Below are 25637 nucleotides of genomic sequence, written 5' to 3' on the forward strand. Positions count from 1 at the left end.
TTGGCAAGAGCTAACCTTCAAGCCACACTCTCACCCTTCCTCCCTGACTGGAAATGCACAATGCCTGCACACTATATTTAAAGTGTGTTGGACTATCCCAAACTTGTGACTTTTTTTTTTTTCCCGAGACAGGGTTTCTCTGTGTAGCCCTGGCTGTCCTGGAACTCACTCTGTAAACCAGGCTGGCCTGGAACTCAGATCTGTCTGTCCCTGTCCCTGCCCCCCCCCCCCGCCCCCACCCCCGTCCCCGCCTCTGCCAAGTTTTGCATCATCACAACCTGGCTAACTTATTGTTCTTCACTGAACACATCTGCCCTCTTATGTCAAGCTATATGGTCTTCGTATTTATCATGGTGAAGACCCATGGATTAATGACAAAAATCAAAAGAAAGACAAAAAGTTTAAGAAAAAGGATTTTATTCAGGAATCTTTGAGTATTAAATAATCATTACACCAGGCATTGGTGGCGCACGCCTTTAATCCCAGCACTTGGGAGGCAGAGGCAGGCAAATTTCTGAGTTCAAGGCCAGTCTGGTCTACAGAGTGAGTTCCAGGACAGCCAGGGCTACACAGAGAAACCCTGTCTTGAAAAACCAGAAAAAAATTATTATTATTACTACTACTGAGCATAGTGGTTTAACTGGGGAAAACCCCTTAACCCAATTAGGTTGCAACACACAAGTTGAGAACCATTAAGATAGAGAGTTCAAGACTAGTCTACGCTACAGACAAGACTCCAAGAACCCAAAGTATTGAGGCAGATGTTGTAGCTCATGCCTGTAATTCCAGCACTGGGAATTTGAAGCAGAATTGTCATGAGGTCCAGGCCAGCCTGAGCTGCAGAGTGAGACCGTGTCCCTAAACCACATATGAGCAACATACACCTCCCCTCGCTATACTTCTCCTACTTATCCAGAGCCAGGATATGCCAGAGATACACACGCCCACCTTTCCTTTCTTTTTCTTTTCTTTTTTTAGATTCGATTTTCTAGACAAAACAAAACACCACCAACAACAAAAACCAAGCAAGCAACCAAACAAACAAACAAACAAAACCTAGCTCAGTAAATTCAAGCTTTTCAGGTGGTGATAAAAGAATGTTGAAAATGTAAGCATGGATTTTGTTCTGTGGCTGTTTCTCTTCACATTTTTGGGTTCAGGGTCAGCTGATGTCAAAGAATCTAAATAAAGAGATATAATAAGTAGCCAGGTGATGATGCCACACCTTTAATTCCAGTGCTCTGGAGGCAGAGGCAGGTGGATCTCTGAATTCAAAGCCAGCCTGGTTTACAGAGTGAATTTCAGGACAGCCAAGGCTACACAGAAAAATCCTGTTTTGAAAAACCAAAAATGAACTAAAACACACACACACACACACACACGATATGTTACACTGTGCAGATTAAATATTATACGTTTAATTAAACATTGTATGTAAGTATGATACTTATATAAGAATATATGCATTTTTAATGTTTAGAAAAAAAAACTTTCCATTAAATCAAGAGAAAAATAGTGTTGGTGAAATCTATTCATTCAATGGCCAGAAAACACCTTTGTAGACTCTTGCCCATAGAGGTGGTTTCTTTTTTTTTTTTTTTAAATTCACTTTACATCCTGTTCACTGTCCCCTCCCAGTCCAGTTACCCCCTCCCACAATCCTCTCCCTCCCCCCTCTTCTTCTCTTCTGAACACGTAGGAGCCCTGCTGGGTATCCCTCACCATTTGTAATAACCAGAAACTGGAAACAACCTAGATTTCTATTTTTATTGCACAAGTACAGAGCGATTACACACTGTTGTAAGGGACAGGAAGCCCCGCCTCCAGGATACCATACTTCAAATAGCAACACCAAGCAAGACAAGTGTTTTCTTCTCATGATCCACATACTGACCCAAGAAGAAGGCTGTGGATAATGTCTTTTGCAAGATACTTCTATAAATCAGTGACTTTTAAGTAGGCCATTCTAAGTAGATATTGCTACCTATAACTGAATAGGCCAGTTAGACTATGGTTAATTGAATAATACCAGCATTTTTGTGAGCAGATTGTGAACAGAGTTCAGTTTGTATGTGGGTTCTTATGTTTGAGAATGTTGCATGTATTATGTACACGTGTGGGGTATCTTCCTCGATTGCTCTCCACCTGTTCAAGGCAGGGTATCCCACTGAACCTGAAGGCAGCCTATGTGGCTAGACTGGCCAGCCAACTCCAGAGACCACCTGTCTCTGCCTCCCCAGCATTAGATTACAGGCACTGCTATCATAGCCCAATTGTTAAAAAAAAAAACGTGAGTGCTGCTCCCCCAGGTCAGGTCCTCATGCTGTCCTCCTGGTCCCCATCTTCAGATGTGAAAGCTAAATACTCCCCTAGAAATCAACTGTGGATATGCACAGGGCTTACATATCGTTACATTTATTTTAGTCCAACTTGCAGAACTCAGAAAAGCATCCGCACCCACCCAAGACTACAAAGAACTCAGGAAGCATCCACAATCACCAGTGACTGCCACAGTCACCAGTGACTGAATACTGGCTCTTTGGTGACTATTAGTGCATTTTTTTTTAATGAGAACCAAGATTTTTCTCTGAATGCTCTTCACATGGGTTTTCCCTCATAACCCTTCTCTCTAAAGAGCTACACCCTGCCCCCGAAGCCAAAGACTCCATGTGCTGAGCCAGCATTTATGTATCTAGAATTTTCCAAAGGATTTAACTGTGGGCCAGGCTCCGTATGGAAAGTCAATGTATTTTAAACATCAGCGATTGCTCACTGCACTGTCCAGCAAGCGGAATGAATTAATGAACTATATATGTATGCATATGCAAGGCTGAGTGCAGAAATTACTTTCTACCCCTTTAACCCTGGAGACAGAAAATGTGTGGGGTGCAGCCCCAAATTAACCATCAGATTAACCTATAAAAAGAAATGAAATGGGAAAAATACGTGATGTTTGCTGAATAAGGATGAACGACTTGGAGTGGAGGTGAAGAAGGGAGGCAAGCCCTGCATGGCCACTGCTCATTAGTTTATATAAAGAGGAGCCACAGCAGAGCCCCACTGACTGCAGTGAGTACTGTAGAGAGAATTCTGCCCTCTCCCAGACCAGCCCACGTACATAAATAGCCTCCCTGGATGACAGTGCTCAAGTGGGAGGAAAACAGAGCAGACATCCCACAATCAGCCACACGTTCTTACACAGCGAGTAAAATCAAGACAATTTTATTTACACTTTAGAAAGCAAATTGTCACAAAATAAATAAATAAATAAAAGGTCCGGGAGTTTGAAGTGTTTTATTGTGTACTTTCTTTTAAGTATAAGTCATCAATGATTCATCTGCATAAACATTTTTCCTCGTAACAGTAGTGAACCTCCGATTCAGAAACTTTTAAAACTTCAAGTACTTAAAACGAATGTGAATCCCCTCCCCCAAGTTTTATCTAGCGTACATTCTCACAGTGGTTAATTTATTACCTAGACATCCTCACAGTGATTAGTCGGCTGACATGGAAGGTGGATTTGTTTTAAAGGAAAGTCAAATCTTAACTAATTAAACATCTCCCTGATCAGTAGTCATTTTAATGGCACTATTTTTTTTAATGAAAGGCAAAATATGTGTATGTGGGGGAGGGGGTTACATACTTTCACCATCCAGGCTAAGCACAAAATGTCATCAAAGAAATAAATGAACACCTACGGCAATACCTGCCACACCACCATCTTCCTCCTCTGTTCAAGGGCTTTCCAGGGTCTCTGCATCTCCACCTGCCTCTACCAGGAATGCCTGTGGCCTTGTCGCATGGAAACAGCACTGGAGGACAACTGTTCTCTGTCGCTTTGTCCTGCAGCCTGCAGTTGGATGTCCTGGAACTCACATGCAATTCCAGAAGCTCAAGCAACACTAGATAGATTCCAAGTCTTTTTTTAGTACAGTTTGGCAAATATCCCAAAATGAAATTGAACTCTAAGTTAAAAGTCTCAAGCAGAGATAGAGCTTAAGTGCCTCTGTGGCTCTCTGGGCTGCTTGGAGAGCTTAGGAATGGAAACCGAATTGTCCCCCCACTGAAGGGCTGCTAACACCTGTTGCTTCATCATGACAGAATAGTGGAGGAGGCCGAACAAGAGCAAGCACTGCTGGGAGCCAACAGCCTTGCTCTGCCCCCACTTCAATCTCAGACGCTGGGGTCACCCCACCACCACCACCACCACCCTATCCCACAGCGACAAGAACAGCAAGCATTAGAACCAGACTGATCCAGTTTGCTCAGTGTTTCCCTCAGGGGAATCCAGCACTGTCAGGTTTTTGTTTTGTTTTGTTTCTCTCTCTCTCTCTCTTTCTACCTGTTGATTTGAAATGCTTTTTGAGTGTTTTTGGTTTCTAAGGGGTAAAGAGAAGGTTTATAAAGGTATCTGGAATGACTATGGCTAAATGGCCAAGTCACCTGGTCTGGCACGTCCGTTGCTGGACTTGCTGGACCTTCCTGGGTCCAGGAGGACCAACGGTGGCGAGTGCATCTCCACTGTGGTGGCCAAAGCCTGTTCCCCCTCCTCTGGCGTCACTACCAAGGCACTCTCCTGTAAGCTGCTGCCACTGCTGTCAATGAGCCCCTTGCGGCCATCAGGGCTGGATGCTGCTGAAGAGGGCTTGCTGGCTGGAGTCTGCTGCTCTGCCACTTGCCTGGCCCAGTTCTGCTCTGTCGTCTGGTGGTGGCCATTGCAGTGCTTGACTGGGTGGCTTCTGCCTTGAGCATCGTTTAGGGTCACCACTGTGAAGTCTGCTGGTGATAGTGGGGCCCCAGGAAACCCTATGGCCTTTGCCTGTACTGTGGGACAGGCAGGGTGTGTGTAATAAGGTGGGAACCCGATGGAGACGCTGGGTGGGCCAGAGCTGGTGGCCGTGGGTAGGGGGTCCAAGGGCTTGTGCCTGGCTTCTGAGGCATCTGGGTTGAAGTGGTTAGTAACTCCCTGCTTGAGCTTCTTCCAGCCCAGGTGGTAAATCTCCAGCATGTTGAGCACCAGTGACGCACAGGCCACAGCCAGCATGAAGATGACAAAGATGGTCTTCTCTGTGGGCCTGGAGATGAAACAGTCCACAGTGTTGGGGCAGGGCCAGCGGTCGCAGCGGTAAAGCGGCTGCAGCTGGAAGCCGTATAGAAAGTACTGGCCCGCGATGAACCCCACTTCGAAGAGCGTCTTGAAGATGATGTTGAAGACGTAGGTCCGCAGCAGTGCACCTGCGATGCGCACCTTGCCACGGTCATCGCGTAGTGGAGGGTCCCGCGGGCTCCCTGTACGCATTGGCTCGCGACCACGGCCGTGCTGAGGGTTGTCTCTCCTCAGCAGCTCTTCCTCCCGCTCTTTCTTCTTCTCCTCCATGCGCACGATGTGTAGCACGTGGCCCAGATAGATGAGGGTGGGCGTGGACACGAAGATGATTTGCAGCGCCCAGAAGCGGATGTGCGAAATGGGGAAAGCCCGGTCGTAGCAGACGTTCTCACAGCCTGGTTGCTGTGTGTTGCAGGTGAAGTCCGATTGCTCGTCTCCCCACACCTCCTCAGCTGCCGCCCCTAACACCAGAATGCGGAAGATGAACAGCACGGTCAGCCACACTTTGCCAATGACTGTAGAGTGCTCCTGTGCGTTCTCCAGCAGCCGCCCCAGGAAGCTCCAGTCGCCCATTGCTCCTGACAGCTAACCTGCAAGGGAAACAGGGCTGTTACTACTGGGGAGAGCAGGACAGTGCAGTGTTGCTTCTGGCCCCACCAATTTCAGATCTGAAACAAGTGGAGGCCTGGAGTGGACTACATGTCTGTAATCGCCAAACCAGCCCCCCCCCCCAATTCCTGGTATTTCTATTACCAGCAGCAGCAGCAGCAGCAGCACCACCACCACCACCACCACCGTCATACTTTAGTGGTGAAGCTGTGCTAACAACCTGAGTTAGAGCCTGGGAATTCACTTGGAAGAACTGACTCCTGAAAGTTGCCCTTTGACCCCTATACACTGGCCATGGTACATGTACACTTGCACATATCATACATTCAGACACACAATAATAGTAATTAAAGAATTTGAAATGTGGGGTGGTGGCAATTGTTTTGTGTTTGCATTTTCTCATTGTTATCCCCAAACAATTCAGTATGGTAACAATTCCATAACATTTACATTGTATTTGGTATTTCAATGCACCCAGAAGTGATGTACAGTATACAGAGGGATGCAATAGGTTCTCTGCAAATACTCTGCCATTTTATTGACTGGGCCTAGACACTGATGATTCTGGAATCTCTGGGGGTCTTAGAGCCAATCCCCACAGATACTGTATATGTCCTGCATTGTCTTGCCAGGTAGGTGACATCAGCAACAATCACTGATACGACTCAGCAGATGTCACAGTAGGCAACTGCTGGCATGAGTGATTTAACCACCCCCTGAGCCTTCATTCTAGGGATGGAGAAACGGGTGGAAGGAAAGAGGATGAGCCCCCTGCCTCTAACTCTGGGTCTCTTTCTCTCCAGAATGCTTCTGCATACAGCTAGGGGACTGGCTAACTCTGACCTGGGCTTTCTGTTCCCATGAGATTAGAGAACATTTGCAAAGGGCTGCCTTTTGGGGGCACTGTCTAAACTCTCGCCTTGCTAATCTACCGCCTCAGCCATTATCCACTTTCTTTTTCTTCATACCAACATTCTTTATAATGCTTAAACAGAAGCCTTTCTTCTACTATTATAAAATCATAATATTTCAAGTATTATAAAAATATTCATACCAGAAATAAGAAAAAACAAAACAAAACATTGGCACTATTCAGGAGGCAGGAGGATTGCCAAAAGTTCAGTCATCTGGTTTGCTTAACCAATTCCAGGCCAGCAAGGGCTAAAATATCAACACCTGTCTCAAAACAAACAAACAAACAAACCACTGATAACATTCTGCTTGATGATATTGTCTGCCAAAAACACTGGCTAAACATTCTTTGTTCAAAAAAAGGATTAAGAAGCTTAGAAAGCAGTGAGATGAGTGGGCAAACACCTTAACCTTAGCACTAGTGGGTGCAGGCGGGAGAGCCAGAAGGTCCAGATCACACTTGGCTTACACAGTAAGTCTGGGACCAGCTTGAGATACATGGGACCTATTTAAAAACATAAAACAAATACAAACAAACATATATATATACACACACACACACATATCCTCAGCAAAGGTGACTGGCTCCCAGCTTCTTCACAGACGATAAAAACCACTGCATGCTCATCGGTTTGGCCTTGCATAGAACCTGTCACACCCTTCTATACACTTCAGACCATCTCCAGCTAACCTATCATACCTGACAGTTTAATGCCATATTGGTGTGGTGATTAATCTTCACCGTCAATTTATCTAGAGGTGGATGGGAACCACTTCTGGGTGTGACTGAGGTGCATTTCCAGGACAGATGAGCGGAGAGGGCAAGACCCACCCCTGTATGTGGGCTGGAGGACTGGACAGAGGGAAAAACGGAAACCCAGGAAGGCAGTGGGACAGGGTTAGAGCGTGAGCCACTTTTCTCTTTCATGCCCCATCCCCGGGCTGGGCTGGACCCTCTGAAACCAGGAGCTCAATAGGTATCCTTCCTTTCAGCTGTCTTTCTGCCGTCTTGTCATGGTGATGAGAAAGATGATTAACACAGTTAAATTGCATTGTTTAAGGAAACCACCAAGGACCAAACCTTCTTATTGGGTCAGTCTGCTGAGAGTTAGGACTGACTGTGCTAGTATCACACTGAGACCTCCAAGGCCACCATGAAGAAGGAAACAACTGATGAAGGGTCAATTTTGTGACCATTTTGGTAATTAACAGACCACCTAAAGTCACCTCACCTATCATGTGTGCAATCTCTGTGGTCACCGTAGAAGTCCAAACTGGATACAACACTGGGGTGGTACAGCTCAGGAAGTACCCAGGGTTGCCTGGCCATGGTTACCTCACTGGGACCAAGGCTCCAGTCCAATTGAGTAAGACCTGCAACAACTAGTCACTCAAAAGCATCAGTGGGCACACAGCATGTCCCCACTGCTGTGCTGGTGTTATGGAATCACACACACACACACGTACAGTATTAGCTTGATACTAGCCAAAGACAAGGGGAGGAGGCCCAGGGACTTTAGATTTTGGGTGAACTGTGGAGGCTTGGGATAGGGCTCATGAAGGCATCTGGTGGTGCTCCGTCTGTGGACATCACTGTTGCTGAGCACACTCCCAACAAGGCCTGTGGGCAGGAGGCCTTCTCCCTGTGAGCTTGGTCACTGAAGGGCTAACCTTGATGCTTAATCTTGTCAACTCGATGAGCTTCTGAAGCACTGGGAAATAAATGTCCAGGCGCTAGGGAATTTCTAGATGAGGTTAGCTGGAGTGAGAAGACCCACTCTACATGTAGGCTGCTCCATTGTATGGGTTAGTTTCCTCAGCTGAAAGAAGAAGTAGAGGGCCAAGTAGCAGCATCCTCATTGTGGGTGCAACGGGGCCAGCTCAAGCTCTGCCAACAGGACTCTGCCACAATAGACTGTATATGTATATATATATATATATATATATATATGTGTGTGTGTGTGTGTGTGTGTGTGTGTGTGTGTGTTGTGTGTGTGAATTAGGAGTCAAAATAAAACCATTCTGTGCTTAAACTGCTTTTGTCAGTATTTTGTTGCAGCAATTTAAAAAAAAAAAAAAAGGAAAGCAGAAGCAGCCATTTGTCCATACACAGGGATGAGGGAGGAAGATGTGAGCCTTCTGTGAGAAGGCACAGGGGACAGAGATCGGAAGAATTTCTTCATTGCTGCTGCTCACAGGGGGACACTTTGAACTTCAATGAAAAGACAGCTCCCATGTTCTCACGGCCTTGCTGCAGTGAGGAAAGCCATCATGGCTGAAAGAGTATATTCCAGCATCTAGCAGAACTCATTAAGTGCTTCTCTTGGAATTTTAAGGTGTTAAGTGAAAATCAGTGAGTACAGAGCCTGCCTCACAAGCAGGAGGATCTGAGTTCAGATCCCCAGAACTCATGCAAAAAGGCAGGCTTGGTTGTACATGTCTGGAACTCCAGTGCCAGGCTGGGAGGGAGGTGCAGATCTCTGGAGCTACTGGCAAGACAGTCTAGCCTATTGGAGAGCTTTGTGTCGAGCAAGAGACTCAGTTTGAAAAGATAAGGTGAATAGCAACATGGGAGATACTTAAGGACTTCAGACACAAACATACACACACACACACGAACACACACATACACACAGAGGCACACATAAATACAATATTAAATAATCTTTTTTTTCTTGGTTTTTCAAGACAGGGTTTCTCTGTATAGCCCTGGCTGTCCTGGAACTCACTCTGTAGACCAGGCTGGCCTCGAACTCAGAAATCCGCCTGCCTCTGCCTCCCAAGTGCTGGGATTAAAGGCATGTGCCACCACTGCCTGGCCTAAATAATCTTTTTAATTGAAAAGGATATTTGAACTGGAGAGTTTACTCAGTGGTTAAGCACCCAGGTTTGATTCCTTTTTTTTTTTAATTAGGTATTTTCCTCATTTACATTTCTAGTGCTATCCCCAAAGTCCCCCATACCCTCCCCCCCACTGCCCTCCCCACCCACTCCCACTTTTTGGCCCTGGCGTTCCCCTGTACTGGGGCATATAAAGTTTGCAAGTCCAATGGGCCTCTCTTTCCAGTGATGGCCGACTAGGCCATCTTTTGATACATATGCAGCTAGAGACAAGAGCTCTGAGGTACTGGTTAGTTCATATTGTTGTTCCACCTATAGGGTTGCAGATCCCTTTAGCTCCTTGGGTATTTTCTCTAGCTCCTCCACTGGGGGCCCTGTGATCCATCTGATAGCTGACTGTGAGCATCCACTTCTGTGTTTGTTGGCCCCGGCGTAGCTGTGCACACACAGCAAGCATGTAACTTAAGCCCCAGGAGATCCGATGGACTCACTCTTCCAGCCTTGTAGGCACCAGGCACTCACATGCTACATAGACATGCTTGTAGACAAAACACTCATGCACATGAATTAAGAAAATGAGTAGATCTAAGACTTTAAAAATTATTTATTTGAGTGGAGGTCTGAGAAGAATTCACAGGAGTCTGGTCTCTCCTTCTACCCTGTAGGTCGTGGGATCAAACGAAGGTAGAGCAGCTTGGCGGCCACCCTCCTTTACCCTCTGAGCCATCTTTTTTTTTTTTTTAATCTTTTCAAGACTTATTTTATGTGTATCAAAGTTTAGACTGAATGTCTGTATACCTCATGCATGCCTGGCATCTGCAGTGGACAGGAGAGGGTGTCAGATTCCCTGGAACTGGAGTTGCAGATGGCTGTGAACCATCATGTGGGTGCTGGGAACTGAACCTAGGTGCTCTTCAAGAGCAACAAGTGTTCTTGATAGCTGAGCCCTCTCTCCAGCCCTCCATATTCCAGCCTCAGTGCTAATCTTTAAGAACAGGCTTGGAATTAAATGAAGCTTCACTTCCCAACAGTCTAAAGAAACAGCTAACTGTTAACCTCAGGCACACCTCCAATGCTCTGCTTATCAGGCTAAGATAGAAAACAAAATCTTACTCTTGACAAATCCCACATTCCCTGTCCCTATTGTGACACGCACTGCTCTGAATGTTTTTAGAGGGTAAAGCATTGCACTTCAAAGACTTAAATTGCTGTACAGGAAGCAGCCACTCCCCTGCCTGAGAGATGCCAGAGAACCATTCCAGCTCCTTCTGTCCTCTCTTCCAGTCAGCCCTAAACCTATTCATCCCTCAGAGCTGTCCCTAGAAGAAGAGGTACTCACCTGCCCATATCAGGAAGGCCCCTTACCAGGGTTTCAATAAGGTTCATACGCTAGGGTGGGACCTTTAAGAGGTGGAGCCTAATTCAAGTCCTTAGGTCATGGTATGGAGCAGGGCTGATCCCATCAGAAGGGATTAAAATCTGTGCGCAAAGTTTAAGAATTCTTCTGGAAAATGTCTTGGGACTTTTTGCTTTTCTTTTTTAAACAATTTGCTTTATTTTTAATTATGTATCTATGTGTGTGCTGTGTGGGAGTGTGCAGGTGCCTATACAGTTCAGAAGAAGGTATACAGACACCCTGGAGGTGGAGCAGTAATCCAGGCTGCCGTGAGCTACTGGCCCAAAGCCACTGGCCCAGTGCTACCAGTGCTGAGAATTGAACTCAGGACCCTGCATGAACAGCACATGTTCTTAACTGCTGAGAGTCATTCCAACCGGGGCTGGCTTTCTAAGAAAAGACTATTCTGTGTGCAGGTGGTTCCTCTTCCTCCTGTGAGCACAGACATGACGCCTGGCATGGTGGTTTGAATAGCAATGACTCTCACAGACTCATGTATTTGAATGGTTGACCCACATTGAGTGGCACTATTAGGTGTGGCCTTGTGAGTAGGTGTGCCTTGTTGGGGGAAGCATGTCACTGTAGGGGTGGGCTTTGAGGTCTCCTATAGTCAAGCTAAGCCCTTTGTGGAATCCAGTCTCCTCCTGCTGCCTGTGGATCCAGATATAGAACTCTCAGTTCCTTCTTTAGCATCATGTCTGCCTGCATGCCTCCATGCTTCCCACCATGATGATAAGGGACTGAACTTCTGAACCTGTAAGCCAACTCCAATTAAATGTTGTCCTTTGTAAGAGTTGTGTGGTCATGGTATCTCTTCATAGCAGTGGAAACTGTAAGCTATGTGGAGATGGGCAGCCACCTTGTAGGCATTAGACAATAAGCCTAAGGGAAGAGTCAAAAAAATCCCAAGGTTATCGCTGTCACACGCCAGGGTTGCTAAATCAACCTTGCCAGCTGCTTCTAGATTTTTGTTTTTGTTTTTTTGTTGTTGTTTTTGTTTTGTTTTTTCAAGACAGGGTTTCTCTGTATAGCCCTGGCTCTCCTGGAACTCACTTTGTAGACCAGGATGGCCTTGAACTCAGAAATCCGCCTGCCTCTGCCTCCCAACCGCTGGGATTAAAGGCGTGCACCACCATGCCCAGACAGATTTTTTATAATCAGAAGAAAACCCACTATTGGTTCAAGCTACATTTTTTTTTCTTATCTGAATAAGGCCAGGCATAAATGAAAAATTGTGGTTCATTTGTAATTACTGAATAATAAAATTCACATGAGTCTAACTACTGAAACATATATTAATACTAATGAGATATAATTTTAAGCATATTAAAGACACAAAGAAACACTGCTGCTGTGATGATAAATGACAGACACAGTCTGATGCTGTCACTTCACGCATACTCAGACCTGCACTCAGAGAAGGAAGGAGCCACACTGACAAGAGTTCTGGTTTCTGATAACAGGGCACTTCCTCTCTTTCTTTTCCATAACAATACGTCACATTCGTCACCACAGATTTCACAGCCACTGCCAAAGGTGACGGCACAGACCAGTCATCCTAGGACCCAGCAGACTGAGGCCAGTCTGGGTACACTGAGAGATTTGGTCTCACAAAATAAGGAAGACCTGAAGCGACTGCTCTAGCTCAGTCGGTAAGGGGCTTGCCTTGTAAACACGAGGACCTGAGCTCGATCCCCAGAACCCATGGGTCTAGCCTGACCAGCGGGCTGTAGCTGGCTCAAAGAAAGGAAATGTCATTTCTAAGGATGATACCAGGCTTATCCTTTGGTCTCCACACACTACAAATCACCCTGGGCCACATCACACATGAGTACGTGCAACCGTGTGCACATGAGTAAACACATCTCTGTGGGACCCCAGCCTCTCTTGTTACCTCTCTGTCACTCAACTGATGTCAGCACCACACTCTTGAGACTAACACTGTGAGTAGTGTGCCTCGGGTATAGTAAAATGTGGCTGAGTGGTATGGAAGGCGGCCCAAGTGTATTCTCTTCATGGACGGGAACTGCTTAACTCTGTGAGGTGCTTACAGTTTAATGACAGGATACGGTACCCAGCGTTATAACAGCACTTTAAACAGTCACATGCTGTATAGCAACACTGTGGTGACTGACAGACGGCAGACGGCCAGGGTCCAAAAAGGTTGCATCACCTGGTGATGGCACACTTGCTTTAGTTTATATACCTAAGTTCTGTAGTCACACTATGACAAAATCAACCTGTGGCAGTTGTCAGAACAGGTGGAACTGATCTATGACAGGGTTAGGTGGGTAGTAGGGCTACATACTACCTGGATGTAGTGTTTATCTCTGTAAAATGGCACATGGTCTGGCCAGGCATGTTGGTACATGTACACAATCCCAGGACCTGGGGATTGGAGGCAGGAATATCAGAAGTTGAGTTCTAACCTGGGTTACTTAGTGAGTCTGAGGCTAGCCTGAGGAACCTGCGTTGTTAACTATACTGCTACTACATGCTGCACACAACAGCAGCCCTTATCCTTACACCACTGAGCACCAAACAGGCCTTCAGGTCCCATGTCTTTGGGCTGCTTTCATGGTGCTTTGCAGCTCTATTTCTTTGCAAAAGTTACGTAACTTTCACTGGGGCCTTTGGTGTGTCTTGTTTTTCTGGTCAGATCAAATGGTGGCTATTCTACAGCAGGGGCAACCTGGGGTTCATTCCTGATGCACAAGTTTGTTGGACAGTTTAAGACATAGCATGTCTTTTTTTTTTTTTTTTAATGTTTCTGCAAGGTAAAGTGGCACACACCTGCAATGCCCTGAAATCCTTGCATTCAGGATGTTGGATTCTGGAGGGTCTAAGTTCAAAAACAAAAGGAGAGAGAGACAAAAAGAAATACACAAAGAAAAATGAGAGAAAGAAGGAAAGAAAATGGATTTTTAAAAAATTTATGTTATGTGAATGAGTGGTGTGTGTGTGTGTCTGGTTTCATATCAGCTTGATACAAGCTAGAATCATCTGAAAGGACAGAACATCGACTGAGAAAACGCCTCTGTAAGCTCAGGCTGCAGGCAAACCTTTAGAGCATTTTCTTAATTTAGTGATTGATGGGGGGAGGGCCCGGCTCATTGTGGGTGGGGCCACCCCTGGGCAGTTGGTCTTGGAGTCTATAAGAAAGCAGGTTGAGCAAGCCAGTAAGCAGCACCCCTTCATGGCCTCTGCATCAGCTCCTGCCTCCAAGTTCCTGCCCTCCCCAAGTTGCTTCTGGTCATGGCGTTTCATCACAGCAATAGAAACCCTGACTTAATCTATATGCCTGGCACCCAAAGAGCCCAGAAGAGGTCATCCGATCTCCGGGAACTGGAGTTACAGATGGTTGTGAGCCACTACAGAGTTGCTGGGGACTGAACCCTGGTCCTCTGCAGGAGCAGTAAATGCTTTCAACCGCTGAGTCCCCTCTCTGCCCTCTTGTTTTGCTTTTACTGTTGTTGGTTTGCATTTTGTTTTGTTTTGCTAGTTTGTTGTAGCCTCTGCTGACAAGCACCTAGTGGCATCTGCCTACTTCAGCTTCCCAGGTCTGCAACCACAGGGGCAGACCACCACACTCATCTATGTGTAGAGAGGGAAATGGGTGGTTAATACTCAAATGAGTGGTGAGGGAAAACTGGGGGTAGGGGGTTGGGGAAAGGCCACAGAAATAGAGCTGAGATTTGGAGTGCTGCCTCTTGACAGAAGACAGCGGAGCCACAGATGTGGGACAGGTGTGACCTGGTATGATGATCTGGGGTTAGAAAGCGGTAACTGGGTGTCCTTCTAACTCTGTAAAGTCAGCTGCTTTACCGACATTGCACCCACATTGCTGAGCAGATTTCAGATATCAAAAGGATATTTGAACTCCAGTTCAAATATCCTTTTCAATTAAAAAGATTATTTAGGCCAGGCAGTGGTGGCACATGCCTTTAATCCCAGCACTTGGGAGGCAGAGGCAGGCGGATTTCTGAGTTCGAGGCCAGCCTGGTCTACAGAGTGAGTTCCAGGACACAGGTACAGCTGTGTGCTGTGTAACACTCCAGGCAACAGGGACTGAAGACTGGGGACACTGCAGAACTATTGCGGTGTCCAGTGTGTATATGTCCATGTCAGACCCAAAGACATACAAAGAATGGTGCCCTTCGAGGGGCCGGTGACCATGTGTGGGAAGGTGGTACTGGATTGGACAAGGTAGGGAAGACACGAAGACTCACTGAAGATGAAACCCAGGAGTTCTGGGTACTGTGTCTTGGCTGTAGGCCACATGAGGGTCTCCAGAGAAGTCAGTGTATTTGGATATTAAGTTCTTGGAGTCTGTGCTCTGCGAAATGGTCTTTCTCTCCTCCGTTCTGTTCCTTGTCCTCATTTCCCTTCAATTTTGTAGAAAGTTATTTCACAAACTTCTTCCCCTTTTCTTCTCTTCCTCTCTCCTTTTCTGTTTTTTGTTTTTGTTTTTGTTTTGTTTTCCTTTTTGCTTAAAGACTAGGCCTTACTCTGGAGCCCACACTGACTTCAAACTCATAATTCTCCTGCCTCGGCTCCTATGTAGCTGGGGATGAAGTAGCTTAGGAGAGGTCAGACATCTCCTGAAGTGTCTAAAGTCAAAGCGGGGCTAGCAGGTGGCACAGGAATCTGGGAGGGGCTTGAGGGCAAAGGGGCACTGAGGAATACCACTCCTGATTCAGAAGTCAGCACAGCGCTAAGGGCCAGCAGAGGGCTTTGATGAACTCTGTGTCAACATGGATGAAGCCAAGACCTTTTGATCTCAGACAAGCAGGAAGGTAGAGATGGAGAGTCTAATCATGGGTTACAAGGTAGTAGGTGGGGATAAATGGGGCAGTGGGAAAAGGCACTTAATAAACCCATAATTAAAGGAGGAGTCAGCTCAGTCACTGAGAGGGTCAGGGCCCCATCGGAGGTGTTTTCAAGCCATAGAGGCCATGGATACAGGACTTCAGAGGGCGAAGTTAATAGGAACATTGAGGGTAAAGGCAGAAGGAGCCTTCTTTCCCAACAGCAGTGGAGAGAGCAAGTGAGGGAAGAAACCTTCCCTCAGAGTGTAGACAAGACTCTGTCTGTGAGGTCAAACCACAGTTCCCAAGAGGATGAGTTTGCTGAGAACTCACAGGGAGGAAGCAAGGTCCCACCTGCTTCTCCTCATAGCCAGAGGCTGCAGCCAAGGGCAGAGCACAGCCTGGAGACAGCCTGCTGCTGCTGCTGTTGCTGCTCTACTCTGGGCCTCTTGGGGCTGAGGGACTAAACCTGTGTCCGTAGCACAAGTCAAGTCAAACTGCCACAAACAGAAGTTGGAAACAGGGGTCCACATAGCCCAAGGGCAAGAGGAGACACCTAAGGTGGGGACATGATCATGAAAACCAAACAGAGGGCCTCAACTGCAGTGCAGAGCACTCCAGGAAGTGACAGAGTATCCCTCCCAGGCATGAAGGATGGGACAAGGCAGCAAGTCAGGAGGAGCCAAGCTGCAGCAAGAGGGACAGGTACCTGGTTCTCATTTATGGAAAGACATTTGAGGGATTGAACGGAGTGACACATTTTTATCCAGAACTTTCCTGGGACATTCCCCTGTCCTGAATGTCCTAGAGGGGAACACAGAAACTTAGAGGGTCTCTTTCTGAGGACACCCACCCCCCACAAATTGTGCCATCTAAAGAGGTCACTCCCAACAAGACAGGTGGTGAGACAGCTGAGCCTGCCTGATCATGATAATGAGATATGAGGAGGACTGGAGAGGACCAGATATGAGGAGGACTGGAGATAACCAGACAGGGAGGATGATGGAGCTCAGAACTCCAACTAGAGGAACAGATATGCTCTTTTCCAAGGTGGGCCATCAGAGGAGGGTCAATAGGGGAGACCAGGGCGACTGTGGATTCTATTTGGGACACATGAAGTTTGAAATGCCTTAGGTGGGCAAGTGTCCAAGCTTGAGGTCCCATCTGGGAGTTGTCACCAAGCAGAAAGTATTTAAAACCTCCAAGCTGGGTGTGGTGGCACACTCCTATAACTGCAGCACTTTAGAGACTAAAGGAGATTAAAAGTTCCACACCACCCTGGGATATATGGGGAGAGAGACCCTATCTTTAAAAAAAAAAAATTCAAAGTATAAATAAATAAATAAATAAATAAAAATGAAAATCTCAGAGTAAATGTAGATTGATCAGGGGCAGAAGGAAGGTGGCTGCCATCTGAGTCTGGAGCTCACTAGTATCCACAGAGCGAGAACAGGTGACCCGCCAGGCTAAGTCTGATGCTTTTTAAAAAGATTTATTTATTGTTGTGTGCGTGTGAACGTTTTGTGTGCATGTATGCACATCAAGTGCCTATATGATGCTCCTGAAGGTCCTAAGACGGTGTCAGGTTCCCTGGGACTGGAGTTACAAATGTGGATGCTGCGAGTTGAGCCTGGGTCCTCTGCAAGGGCAACAGTGTTCTTCATCACTGAGTCAATTCTCCAGCCTTAGGAAGTGTAAAACTTTCTAAGACCACAGCATGGTACCAGAGTCGAAAGACTGAATGTGTAGCATTCTTTATTTTCTTTTACAATAATATTGTAGAGCTAATATAACTGGGGAAGGGTTAGAGAGTGCAGCTTTGTATGAAGTGTGTGTGATGGCCTGGCATGCCACTGAGTGGAATTTTAAGGGTCCTATAATCCAGAGTTCTATTTTCAGATAGTAATGTCTGCCCGGGGTTTGAAAGAGATAGGGGTGGTTCAGGAAATAATTTTTTGCTGCTCCTGATTTGGGATATATATATATATATATATATATATATATACTCCAAGGGAACTTACCTTTTCACAAATATGAACCAGATATAAATTAGGGCTGGTCTAGTAAACTCGCGAGTCGTGGAAAATGGAAAGACTTTACTATTAACTTCTTACATCCCTTCCTTACTCTTTTCCAGCTTTCATCCTCAAGACAGTACAGTTGGCCTTCTAGAGAAATAGTTTATAAACTGTGTCTATACAGACATCCTTGTCATGATTCGCCAGATTATACACCATGGCACCTCTTTACAGCACACTGATATGGGCTGGAAGTCACTCAGAGATAGTTCAAAGCACATAGGAGGATGTGTGTCTAGGCAACATGGCACGTCTCACATGTAGGATCTGAGCATCATGGACTTCCTTCCATAAGGGCGTGTGGGTCCTGGATCCCATCGCCAGTGGATAGCCAGGATCGTCTATACCTGATTCCTGGCACAACACTCTCAGACTTGTTCTCCAAATGTGTCTTGACTTGTTTTTGGACTTAATTTCTTCAATACGAAATCTGAATACAACATGTCAGTTCCATAAAAATCTTAACTACTATGATTTCAAACTGAAACGCATTACATTTTTTTTAAACTGAATTCAGTTCCTCACCATGTCGTTCCTCCACAGCAAGCACAACTGTTCTCTGTTGACACAAATCCTCTGATGACCACCTAATGCTTTGGATCTTGACCTAGCAGAGTTTGCCCTTATTCTATTGGGTTTATTTCTAGATGCTTAAGAACTGTTCTAGTGTGTGTGTGTGTGTGTGTGTGTGTGTGTGTGTGTGTGTGTGTGTGAATGTTCTAAATAGTTTTAAATTTTCCTGCTTGGTGACATGGGCTGTTGGTTTGTTTTGGGCAGCGCTGGGGATGTGACCCAGGGTTTTATATGACTGGCAAGCACTTTTACATGCAGCCTGGTTATCCTTGTCATGTACTAATCTCGTATCCAACAGTCTGTTAGGAAGTTCTAAACAGAGCTAACAGGAGATCCCTCTGGGTTTACTAAGTAGCCATGCAGACTTAGCATATCCTCTATTAAACATAGATGGTTGCCCTTCCTAATTCTTCCTGTTTGTTTGATTCTAGGCCTAACTCTAAGATTCACCTGTAATTTGTGATTCTCCTGCCTCCACCTCTCTCCTCCCTTGTTTTTTTTTTAACTTTATATATATATATAAATATTTTGTTTGCATGTATGTCTGTGTACCATGTGTATGCCTGGTATTCAAGGAGGCCAGAAGAGGATGTCAGATCCCCTGGGACTGGAGTTACAGACAGTAGTGAGCTGTCATGTGGATGTTGCAAACTGAACCTGGGTCTTTGGGAAGAGCAACCAGTGCTCTGAGCTGCTGAGCCATCTCTCTAGTCCTGTGCTTCGGAGTGCTGGAATCACAACCATGAAACACAATACCCATCTTCCTGTTATTTCTTTTCCGTGTTGTTTCAGACCAAATAGACAAGGTAACATGGTGATATCTACTCTTTTTTTCTGAATACAACACAAATGCTTCTAACATGTGATTAGTGTTTAATTTCTTTTATAATTTTTTGAGACATGGTCTCATGTAGTTCAGGCTGACCTTGAACTCACTATGTAGTTGAGGCTAGCTCTGAACATTGGATCCTCCTGCTTTTATATTCTACATGCTGGAACCACAAGTGTGCACTAGCATGGCTGGTATCCATTTGCCTTTATTGTATCGGGCTAAGGCAGCATCTGTCCTGGCTGGCTACAGATTCCATGCCTCCCTTGGTTTCCTACATCCTCAGCACTGGATTTCATACGTGGTTTTTTTCTTTCTGAATATATTTGAGTTCTAGCTGGTGATCATAGTACTTCCGGGGTGTCCGAATCATGGCTTACGAGTAATTGTCAAGAACACTCATATTCTATCATTTTACTTTAGATTTATTTATTCATGCCTCAGGTGGACCAATTATTATCATTATATTTTGATATGTAAGTTATTGAGCCCAAAAGGTGAAATTCTCTGAAACATTTCTGTAAGAACGTCTCTGGGGCATCTAGACCTAGTGTCCTTCTCTGAGGGAGGACGGTGCAGGAAGACCTGAGTAGATCCCCACTTCATTAACAGCTCTTGCTGTGCGGTTTTGCTGTATCTCAAGTCAACTTTGTCTTTCAGAAAAATTTCCACTTCCTGTACATTTTAAGTTTGTTAACAAATTAGCTGACGTGTTAGCTTATGGTTTCTAAGATGTACCATGGTGGAGCACACCTTTAATCCCAGCAGTTGGGGGACAGAGCCAGGTGGATCTCTGTTAGTTCAAGCCTAGCCTAGTCTACAGACTGAGTTCCAGGCCAATCAACGTTACATAGTGAGGCCCTGTCTCAAAACCAAACAAAATAAAACAAAACAAAACCGATAACCAACCAACCAACCAACCAACCAACCAAAACAAGCAAGCAAAAAGCCAAACAAACCAAAACAAAAACAGAAAACAAAAAATCCAAACAACAACAAAAATACTAAATCCAGTGGTACCTGTATTGAAGTTTATATTTTAAAATGCTAAGCCTTTCATACCTGTTTTTGTTTGGTTTCCTATGCTTAAAAAGAATGAGTAGATGCTAGCTTTACTATTTACCAGTATCACTGTAGAGTATACATAAAGGGGCATCCTTTACCTTAGTGTAAATGTGTTTATTACTAGTTTCAGTGGTTTCTAGCCCACCCAGCCCCCTTTTGGAAAGCATTGTTAGTGGTTGGGGAGCAGTCACTCTGCTAGCAGACTACTGCCATCTTTTTTTTTTTTTAAGATTTATTTATTTATTTGATATATGTGAGTGCACTATAGCTGTTTTCAGACACATCAGAAGAGGACATCAGATCCCATTACAGATGGTCAGGAGCTGGGAGTTGAACTCAGGACCTCTGGAGGAAACAGTGAATCCGTTTTCATTTTGACCTTCTGGGATTTGAAAACCTAGCTATTGAGAACTGCTTTTAACTTTATTTTGTTACGACTGTGTTTATGTGTGTCCCAGAGGGCAACCTTGGATGTCACTCCTTTGCAAACACAGTCTCTCACTGGTGGTGCTCAGCAAGGAGGCTGGACTGGCTGGCCAGCAAGTCTCAAGTATCTCCAGTCGGTTTCTCCACTACTAGGAGCACGAGTGTGTGACACCATGCTGGACCTTTTTCTTTTTTTTTTTTAATTAATTTTTTTGGTGTTTAGTGTATGTATTTATGGGAGGGGTTGGACAACATACATCAGTGCATGCAGAGACCAGAGAGGACACTATGTGGCTATGTGTGTTGTTTTGTCATTGACTACTTTACTCTCAGGAGTCAGGGTCTCCCTCTGAGCCTGGAGCAAGCCCCAGGGACTCCCCCGTTCTGTCTGTGACGGGGCATGGGTATGCTCACTGCCACACCCGGCTTTTTATGTGGGTGCTAGGGAACTGAGCTCGGGCTCTCAGGCCTGCATAGCAAATGCTATGCTGAGCCACCTCTGCAAGCTCCTGCCTGGCATTGATACATAGGGTCTAGGTATTAAACCCTCACACTTGCAAGGCAAGCCCTTGACCAGATGGTGCTATTTAGCCTGACTCTGAACTCCTGTGCTGAAACAACCCTCCACCTCAGCTTCCCTGTTAGCTGGGACTGTAGAGACACCAGAGAGAGCTAATTTTGATTTGTAAGTAGTAGCAACAAGTGCTCATTTGATTATAAAGGTCTTGGGGCTAGAGAGGTGGCTCAGTGGTTACACGTGCTTGTTGCTCTTCAGAGGATGGTAGTTTCAAAGGCTCCCAGCACCCACATGGTGGCTCACATCCATAACTCCAATTCCAGGGCATCTGAAGCCCTCTCCTGACCTCCAAGGGCACCAGGCAAGCATCTATAATGCACATATTTAGGCAAAAATCTAAAAAAAAATGTTTAAAAATAAAACTAAAGGTCTTTACTGCTTTGTATTGAAGAAAGGCAAGTTAACAAATACTTAATTTTTAAATCAAATTCTTTCTTCTTGAAATACTTGAACAAGAGAAATATTGTCTCTGGGAATCAGCTTTAAGTGGCCTTTCCTACAGAGTTCTAACATCAACAAAATGCTAGCGACTGGCCACACCTCCAAGGCTTGCTGTCATGCGTCACACTGGGGCCTTTGACACCCAGGGCCTCCATCTTCTACCCTGGCCAACTCTCCAATTTCCTGTGCTAGTTAGTCCACCACATTATCAGTCTTTTAAAAGATCCATGAAACCCAAGAGAATCATCACTTAGCAAAACATTTCACTAAACATCACTTGTTAATTTCGAAGGACTCACTTCAACTTCTTCCTCCAAACGTAATAATTGAATAATGAAAAAGTAATCACCTTCAAGTGAAATGGGACTTACCAACACTCTACTTTCTAAGGGATGGTTTGGGCAAGGATATATTGCAGTGAAAGAAATCATGGGATGCTTTAATATACGAGAGATCTCAGCAGGCTCTTGGTATGCCTAAAATGCCTAAGTCGGGCAGCCTGATTGGCTTTTCTAGCTCTGATCCTGCAAACAATTAAAAGGTAATTCTACTGTATAGCCGGAGTGATGTCATCTGGAGTCTTACCTGCTGCACCTGGCATACGGAAACAGCCGTGGCGTTAAGAACCTCGGAAGTGTCTCATTTATCTTCCTCATTTACAGCCCAGGAAGTGGCAGCCCAGAGAAGGTATTGAGATTTGCTCAAGGTTGCACAGCCCATAGTGCCAATGCCAGCAAGGAACCTCACCTGCAACTCTTGGTCACACTCCCCATCCACATGCCTTCAAGGGGAAGCCGCAGGCAGATTGCTCAGGTCCCAGGCATTGCCCTTTGCATCCTATCAGTCTGCATACTTGTACACTATAAGCTTTGGCCAGCAAGAGTGGCTAAAGGGACACTTCCGTCAAAATTCCCAGGGGCTGGTGAGATGGCTCACCAGGTAAAGCTCCCGCTGAACAAGCGTGATCGCTCACGTTCAATCGATGGACTCAGCAAAACGTTAGATCAACCTTATAAAGGCAGGATCAATGCTACAGCCTGGTCCTCTTACTCCGTGTGTGCTGTGATTCACATGCCAGACACACATGTATGGAGACTCCCTAAAAGGAGTTAAGGACAGCCCAGTGACCTCATTCGTCATGTCACCGGAAACATTTTAAATACAAATATTTCTACTCTTAGTGAACAAACCCTGCACCTCAATGGTTATAGGATGCTATTGTTCACTTTTATAATAAACAGAAATGGCATATCAAAATATCTGTTGGTTTTTTTCAGCTTAACTTGTCAGGGAACTCTCGTAGTCTAGGGTGGCCTCAGGCTCACGGCAATCCTGCCACAGCTTTCCGAGCACTGGGATTATAAGGCACTATGCCCAGCTAAAATACTCATTTCTAAATTAACAAGAAATAAATTTTCACGGATAGATTAGCATGGAATTTAGTATGGAGAGAATGGGGGGTGAATTGCCTGAAGAAAAAAAAAAGAGCAACTTTCATACTTAGTACCATTCGTTTGCAAATGGTCTAAATAAACTGAAAATTCTTCAAATGAAAGAACAAGGTACATGAGCCAGAAATGGTGGCACAGGCCGTCAATCCAGCACTCAGAGGCTAAGGCAGGGGGGTCTCTGTTAGTTTGAAGTCAGTTTTATCTACATGGGGAGTTCTAGGTAAGCCAGGGCTACTGTCTCAAAGACCCTGTCTCAAAAAACAAAACAAAAAGAATAAAATACATAAGTGTAAAAAACGACTTCACACTTCTGAAGTTGTGACAGGTTTTAAAAAGCCAGCTATGATAGGCTGCTAATCTAATTACCATTGAGGGAGAATTTCCCACCCTGTAAGAATGAAAATGTAGATGATATTTTATTATTTTCTTGCCTTTCTGCACTATATATAGTGAAGCCATAAGCAGACTGTTCCCATGTGCTGTTATGGCCCCATGAACCATAGCGTTTCTCTCTCCAGGAGACATTAAATGTCTCCTCTGTGCAGCGTGTGCTGTATGTGCTGTGAACACTCAACAAGACTGTGGTCCTTGCCTCCGGAGACTTGTTTGCAGGCCATGGAAGAGGCAGGCATGGGGAAAATGGATAGAAATGCAATATAGATCCTGGCTGCCTAGTCCTGGCGCCCCACAGAAGGATGGGTGGACAGACACAAGTGAGTCCAGCCACCAGCTGAGTTTGGCTGGGTTTCTTCACATCCAGATCCTAGGACCAGGCTTTCTGCACAAGTGAAAGGCTTCCTGGGGGCCCTTCAGTCCTCTGAATGTTCTCACACACGCTGGCAAGTTACCAATGTGTGTGTTTATTAATGTTCATGGGACTGTGACATGGTGGAGATTCTAAGGCTGTGTGTCCTAGGTACTGTTAGGCATGCTTTCAAGCAATGCAGGATGTAGTCCCAGTTTCTTCATAAGTCAGGCTGGCCGTAAGGAAGTTCCAAACCCATCATATGTCATTCAGCTATGAAAAATGAACAAAAAAACCCTAAAATTTTAGTATTGTTCAGAAAAAAAATTGGTTAAAATTCGTTCCTTATCGACAAAGAGTCAACTTTGTTTCCTGCCATTTTAAAGTCCGACCACTTCCAGCCACGTGCTAGTCAGCAAACTGCACTGTCTGTCCCCGTGGGACCGTTTTGTAAACTGCTTCACACTACAGGGCAAAGCATTGCCCTGTTTGATGCTTATCTCAACAGAGGCCAAACTGCTGAGCCAGGAGACTTTGTGCCAAGTTAGCTCTTTACTTTGAACACAACTGATATTTAGAAAAGCCCCTCCCTTACTCCAGTTTAATCTTTCCATGTTTGTCTTGCAATATATTTCACGGCATGACAGAAGGGCAGTGTGTGAAGTGATGCACAGATTACAAACCGTCATAGTTTTGAATGCCAAGCGAGAGCCTGTGCACAACTCACTTCCCGGCTGTTTTACACAACCGCTGTTAAGTGGCACGTTTTGGAGGCATCGTGATAAAAGGAAAACTGGAGAGCTGAAGTCCCTTTCACATTATTCAGGAACCAAGACGGCTGATCAAGAGGGTGAATTCTAGTTACCTGTGTAAAGAGTGGACAGAAAGCAAACAGCTGCCGGCCACTGGAATTTAATGTCACTACAAGTCTCTTAATTAAAAGATTATTGTAGAAGGCAGCTAAGGGCGCTCTTCCGAACATGTACAGTCTTTACTCGTGCGCACCACCACACACGTACAGAAGCTGGGTCGTGGTACTAACTAAAGTATTTAAGAAGAAAATAAACTTGCAGGCCACTTGCAGGTTAAAATGACCTTAGGATCCCTGCTGTTTGGGGGTAGGGACTGGTTAGTTTCCCCAACCCAAGGGCAAACCATCGCGACCCAGCTTTGACCGTCCATTAAAGAGAGCAGGCGCTCCGCCCAGGTCTTTAGGAGTCTAGAAGAACAGTAACCTTTCCCAAAGTTTCCCAAGGCTCAGCTCCCCAGCCCTACTGCACCCCACAACAATCCAAAGAATCACGAAAGCCTCCCACGATCTGGGAGCAACAGGGCCTTGCCCAGGGGTGGCAGCGCCGCGTCCGGCCACCCCTGGTGCTGTCGGGTCCCCAATATGGCCCTGGAACTCCCAGTTTGCCTTACCCCGCTCAGCCGCGGCGGCACCGGCGCTCCTCGCCCAGTCGGGCTCGGCCTGCTCTGTAAAGGAGGCTCCCTCTTCACTCGTGCGGCGCCCCTTCTTCCCACGAGCGCCCCGCGCCAGGGCCGGGCTTCTCCGCCCCGGCCGCCATCCCCACCGCCGCGGTACGCACCACACTCGGCGCCCCACGCCGCTGCCCTGTCGCCCTGCCACGCCCTCGCCACCTCCCACTCTGCCAGCCACGCCTCCCCGCATCCCGCAGGCCACGCCCCCGCGCCCCTCGCCTGGTCCCATCTGGGGAAGCAGGCACCTGCTCCCTCCTCGCGCGCCCACATCCTCGGGCGCCACCTGCACCCCGGTGC

General features: G+C 45.9%; 1 protein-coding gene across 1 annotated transcript; it reads right to left on the reverse strand.

Annotated features, from left to right (window-relative positions):
- Positions 1-4266: 4266 nt before the first annotated feature.
- On the reverse strand, positions 4267-25428 carry Gja3 (gap junction protein alpha 3). The gene is made up of 2 exons (XM_021182518.2): positions 25281-25428; positions 4267-5697 (listed from the first exon to the last, which is right to left on the reverse strand). Exon 2 carries the CDS (start codon positions 5678-5680, stop codon positions 4427-4429), a length of 1254 nt encoding a protein of 417 aa, XP_021038177.1. The 5' UTR covers positions 5681-5697; positions 25281-25428; the 3' UTR covers positions 4267-4426.
- Positions 25429-25637: the final 209 nt, after the last annotated feature.

The sequence above is a fragment of the Mus caroli genome, unplaced genomic scaffold, assembly GCF_978045245.1.
Source record: "Mus caroli unplaced genomic scaffold, Mus_caroli_1 scaffold_12, whole genome shotgun sequence".
Classification (NCBI taxonomy): domain Eukaryota; kingdom Metazoa; phylum Chordata; class Mammalia; order Rodentia; family Muridae; genus Mus; species Mus caroli.